Below are 5,497 nucleotides of genomic sequence, written 5' to 3'. Positions count from 1 at the left end.
GAGATTCTGGAGAGGCGTCTTCTGTTTGTTTTCTTTTGTTATGGCTTTGTTTGGTATTTGTCTTGATTTTTGCATATTACTGACGAACCTGTTATGTATATATGTTGTATATAGTTTTCTTTTTTCTAAGTAAATTCTTTAATTATTTTGGCAATTTCGTGTCCCGTGTCCTCCATTGTTTTGTTTTTGTTACGATCTGGAGCCAAATCGTAACACATCTTGATTCTCATATCCAGTGAATGTGGATAGAATAATATTGGATATAATAGTCTTTGTAGTTGCTGTATCACCTTCTCCCTCCACAGAGGTGCAAATAAGCTGGACCTGTCCATCCATGCGATAGTCTCCTTCTACCACACCAGCCACTGATGAAGAAAAGTTGTCCTTGAAGATCACTTCACCAGTTCGGTCACTACGAGCGTCAATCTAGACAATCATCAGAAAGAATATCTCGTAAAGAGGCAAAGAGTGACGAAGTAATGAAGTCAGATGCAAGTGTCTGGTCATAAAACAGTCCTCACCTTCCCATTAGACCAGCCAGTTATGAGTTCTACAACTCCATCACCATTGAGGTCAAAAGCATGGATGCTCATTGCATGATTTTTGGACTATGGAAAGAGAAGAACACAAGCTATTAGCATTATTTACCATTTTTTAAAAGACTCTTATAACTGTAACAAGTTGAATAGTGGATTTTAAAAATTTAACTCCATTACAAAAACAGTACTTTGATTCTCCAGTAGCGGGCGGTGCGGTCATATACTCCCACTGTTCCATTGGCCAAAGCATAGCCAAACCTGCTGCCATGCATGTGACACAGTGACGTTATAGTCTGAGAGGAACAGAACAAAAAGTCACCAATAAACAAAGAGTTAGGATTTTTACACAATTCTCATCTCATTATCTCTAGCCACTTTATCCTGTTCTACAGGGTCGCAGGCAAGCTGGAGCCTATCAAAACATTATAATCAGCAATCAAATATTTATTTGTACGCAGTTACCTCATTCTCTGCCATCTCAAACACCAGCTCATCTTCTCTAAATACCCTGATATCAAAATCTTCCGATCCCACAAGAAGCTGCAAATAAGACATGCAGTTTTTGGGACACATAGAAACATATACCACACATGCATCATTGAATATGTTGGTAATGCTAAATAAATATCAACTATCAAGCACATGTGAAGACAAATATTTTTGCTTGTGTCATTTTGCTTCATTTTCTGTGACTGTATATTCCTAAGACAGACTTAGTTTAAGTAAATTATAAATCAATGTATAGGCTATATACATTTATAGTATAATTAGCAAATACCTCAGGGGTGGATAAATCAGTAGCCCGGGAGCCTGGGACAAGCAGATTTCATTTCTGGGCTATTGGGTTTAATTCATTGCTGTCTAGAGGACAAGTGGCTTCAACAACCAGGAAAAAAAAGAAAAAAAAAAACGTTCTTCTTTCACAAAGATGCTCCCCCAAAAAGTTTTCATTTGGAATGTATGTTTCTCTAATGCACTTCACAGTGGTGCAACAAATAATCTCAAAGCTGTAACAAGAGTGCAAGCTACTTATTCCAAATCTTGCTGCTTGCTGAACTACACATAGCAACCGAGGCATGATATGACTGACAGATCAACTATTTTTAACTAGGTGGATTAATTAGCATGCATGATATTCTTTTCAGCATCAGGAATATGGAGATATATGTAAACACTGACAAAATGTTTACTTTTAACTATCTAACCTGATTGGTAGATGTTATTACGTTATACAACCCCGATTCCAAAGAAGTTGGGATAAAAGTACAAATTGTAAATAAAAACGGAATGCAATAATTTACAAATCTCAAAAACTGATATTGTATTCACAATAGAACATAGACAACATATCAAATGTCGAAAGTGAGACATTTTGAAATTTCATGCCAAATATTGGCTCATTTGAAATTTCCTGACAGCAACACATCTCAAAAAAGTTGGGACAGGGGCAATAAGAGGCTGGAAAAGTTAAAGGTACAAAAAAGGAACAGCTGGAGGACCAAATTGAAACTCATTAGGTCAATTGGCAATAGGTCATTAACATGACTGGGTATAAAAAAAAGCATCTTGGAGTGGCAGCTGCTCTCAGAAGTAAAGATGGGAAGAGGATCACCAATCCCCCTAATTCTGTGCTGACAAATAGTGAAGCAATATCAGAAAGGAGTTCGACAGTGTAAAATTGCAAAGAGTTTGAACATATCATCATCTACAGTGCATAATATCATCAAAAGATTCAGAGAATCTGGAAGAATCTCTGTGCGTAAGGGTCAAGGCCGGAAAACCATACTGGGTGCCCGTGATCTTCGGGCCCTTAGACAGCACTGCATCACATACAGGCATGCTTCTGTATTGGAAATCACAAAATGGGCTCAGGAATATTTCCAGAGAACATTATCTGTGAACACAATTCACCGTGCCATCCGCTGTTGCCAGCTAAAACTCTATAGTTCAAAGAAGAAGCCGTATCCAAACATGATCCAGAAGCGCAGACGTCTTCTCTGGGCCAAGGCTCATTTAAAATGGACTGTGCCAAAGTGGAAAACTGTCCTGTGGTCAGATGAATCAAAATTTGAAGTTCTTTATGGAAATCAGGGACGCCGTGTCATTCGGACTAAAGAGGAGAAGGACGGCCCAAGTTGTTATCAGCGCTCAGTTCAGAAGCCTGCATCTCTGATGGTATGGGGTTGCATTAGTGCGTGTGGCATGGGCAGCTTACACATCTGGAAAGACACCATCAATGCTGAAAGGTATATCCAGGTTCTAGAGCAACATATGCTCCCATCCAGATGACGTCTCTTTCAGGGATGACCTTGCATTTTCCAACATGACAATGCCAAACCACATACTGCATCAATTACAGCATCATGGCTGCGTAGAAGAAGGGTCCGGGTACTGAACTGGCCAGCCTGCAGTCCAGATCTTTCACCCATAGAAAACATTTGGCGCATCATAAAACGGAAGATATGACAAAAAAGACCTAAGACAGTTGAGCAACTAGAATCCTACATTAGACAAGAATGGGTTAACATTCCTATCCTTAAACTTGAGCAACTTGTCTCCTCAGTCCCCAGGATTGCATGTGCTGGCATCATTCTATGAAGCCTAGCGGTAAGTAATGTGTCAGTTACTGCCATGCAGTTCATATTTTATTGATGAGGATTGCTACCCCTCTGGATTTGGAATGAAAATTGGAATGGTACGAATGACCTATCCATCCTCCCCCGAGTCGAAAGTGATCAAAAGTACACAAATGCGTCTCCTGAAAAAAAGCTATCCCTACATTAAGTTTTTCCAGATGAAGTAATACATTTTTGCATTTAACAGGATGGTTTAGTGATTTTACATTCCAGCTTACAAAGGTTACATCACAACCAACTGATGCGCTTGAAAGGTGTAGGTCTGCCATGATCTTGTTTAAGAAAAAAAACATAAGAGGCATATGGAAATTTAGTGAATGAGGTTCACCAGTGCTGCAAGGACTCGTCAATAAAAGACAGAAAAAAAAGGATATTCAAGTAACCGTGGTACAATAGGTTCCCAACCCCCCTCATCTATTAGAACAAGGTAACTCCCAAACCCCATGCAAAGGTATCCACACATTTAAGTGCTTGTATGGGGTCCTAATGTACAAGACTCTGCTGTATACAGAACATAATTTAAGGCAAACTGAATAACAAGCTGCTATGCCTGAAAGGCATAGTTATACCAACCAGCCAGAGTTGCATGGCTAATTAAATGTAAATGTCATAAAAGAACAAAAATGAGAAACAAAGGACAGCCAGCATTGGGTGTTGCTGGCATTCATCTTATTACATTTTGATTCTTCTACAAGTAAATGACTGAACAAAAACAAACAGCCTAATAAGTGCTCCCCACACTTATCATCCTTTCTCTTAATTGAGTAGGTATTATTCATAAAAATGACGTCTCATCTCATTATCTCTAGCCACTTTATCCTGTTCTACAGGGTCGCAGGCAAGCTGGAGCCTATCCCAGCTGACTACGGGCGAAAGGCGGGGTACACCCTGGACAAGTCGCCAGGTCATCACAGGGCTGACACAGACAACCATTCACACTCACACCTACAGTCAATTTAGAATCACCAGTTAACCTAACCTGCATGTCTTGGACTGTGGGGAAAACCGGAGCACCCGGAGGAGACCCACGCGGACACAGGGAGAACATGCAAACTCCGCACAGAAAGGCCCTCGCTGGCCACGGGGCTCGAACCCAGACCTTCTTGCTGTGAGGCGACAGCGCTAACCACTACACCACCGTGCCGCCCATAAAAATGATGTATGAAAACCAAAATTAAACATTTACACAGCTGTAACTGTAAGCATAGTAAAGGGAGAAAAAAAACAATCAGTAGCTGGATGTGTGTTGTCCACATATCTTACTTTTTTTTTACATGAACAATAATGTAAATAGGCGGCATTAATAACGTTTGTAAACAGTGTAACCTACACTGTCTACTCATTGCACTGAACAGCATTAATAGAACTTTGAATTTAGGTATCTCTTACTTAAAACATAATTAGCCTTTTGGTGTGTCCTGCAAGATTTTGGTTCTCACATAAACCATGGAGTCTTCTGGGCTTTGAAATTGTCTCTCAGTTCCACTGTGCATGACACGGAGACATGCAGGGTAAGAAAGGCTATATCAAGCACTGTTCCATCCATGGAGTAGTCGCCTGACTTCACTAAAAGCAGACCTAGCTAGTGCAACAGCGGGAGGGAAATCTGGGAATATGGAGATGGAGGTTTCTTTGAAACGAAGAGGACCGGACTCGATGAAGAACCTCGACACAGTCCTGAAAATAATGTAATTTCATCACTATTACACGGGGTTTACCATCTGGTCTCCTTGCCTGGGGACCTCTGTGTGATCTGTCGACCAGGACATCTTTGTCCATGCCTAAAACTTATTTCAGGAATCTCGAAACATTGGTTGGAGTGCTTGAGCCCGGTGTTTCAGGAACATTTAATATTCAGATGTTACAGTGTCATAATTTTCCCTCCATGTCAAGACATTTTTCTTGTAGACTGGTTACCTCCATCTCGAGCTTGCCCACCTTGTTTTGCAGCAAAGTCACGTCGTCTGAGCACGATGATAGCCCACGTTCCATGTCCGATATGGTTGCTTTCATAGTTTCTACATCAGAGCAGACTGTTGTAGTGTTGTTTGCAACCTCTGATTTTACTGCTTGTAGTTCGGATTTTACGATCTCAAGTTTCTCAGCCAGCACAGTTTTCATCTCCGATCTAAGCAGAGTTGGCCATTTTTTAGAGAAGTGAGGGTTTCAACTTTCAAGGTTGCTACCTCCATATGTACACCCAGTTGCTGCTGAGGAGAACTGTCACCGCTCCTGCCGGATGTAACACTCAAGCTCGAGGCTTTGGGCCCAGTAGCGGAAGTTCCTCCGGTAAACTTAAACTTTCATAAATTGTTGGCCATT

The 5,497-nt window shown here is 40.8% G+C and overlaps 1 protein-coding gene across 1 annotated transcript; it reads right to left on the bottom strand.

Annotated features, from left to right (window-relative positions):
- Positions 1–189: 189 nt before the first annotated feature.
- Positions 190–5,296, bottom strand: LOC132888292 (Bardet-Biedl syndrome 2 protein homolog). Its single transcript, XM_060924363.1, has 5 exons — positions 5,093–5,296; positions 1,002–1,079; positions 728–832; positions 522–608; positions 190–426 (listed from the first exon to the last, which is right to left on the bottom strand). Exons 1-5 carry the CDS (start codon positions 5,294–5,296, stop codon positions 190–192), a joined length of 711 nt encoding a protein of 236 aa, XP_060780346.1.
- Positions 5,297–5,497: the final 201 nt, after the last annotated feature.

This window comes from Neoarius graeffei, chromosome 6 (assembly GCF_027579695.1).
Source record: "Neoarius graeffei isolate fNeoGra1 chromosome 6, fNeoGra1.pri, whole genome shotgun sequence".
NCBI classification, from domain to species: Eukaryota; Metazoa; Chordata; class Actinopteri; order Siluriformes; family Ariidae; genus Neoarius; species Neoarius graeffei.
This window is presented reverse-complemented; position numbering and strand designations above follow the sequence as displayed.

Coding starts and splice junctions, on each gene's coding strand:
- LOC132888292 (XM_060924363.1), bottom strand. CDS start 5,296: ATGAAAACTGTGCTGGCTGAGAAACTTGAGATCGTAAAATCCGAACTA. Junction 1,080..5,092: donor TGGGCAAGCTCGAGATGGAG/GTAACCAGTCTA, acceptor TCTTATTTGCAG/CTTCTTGTGGGATCGGAAGA. Junction 427..521: donor CTGGCTGGTCTAATGGGAAG/GTGAGGACTGTT, acceptor ATGATTGTCTAG/ATTGACGCTCGTAGTGACCG.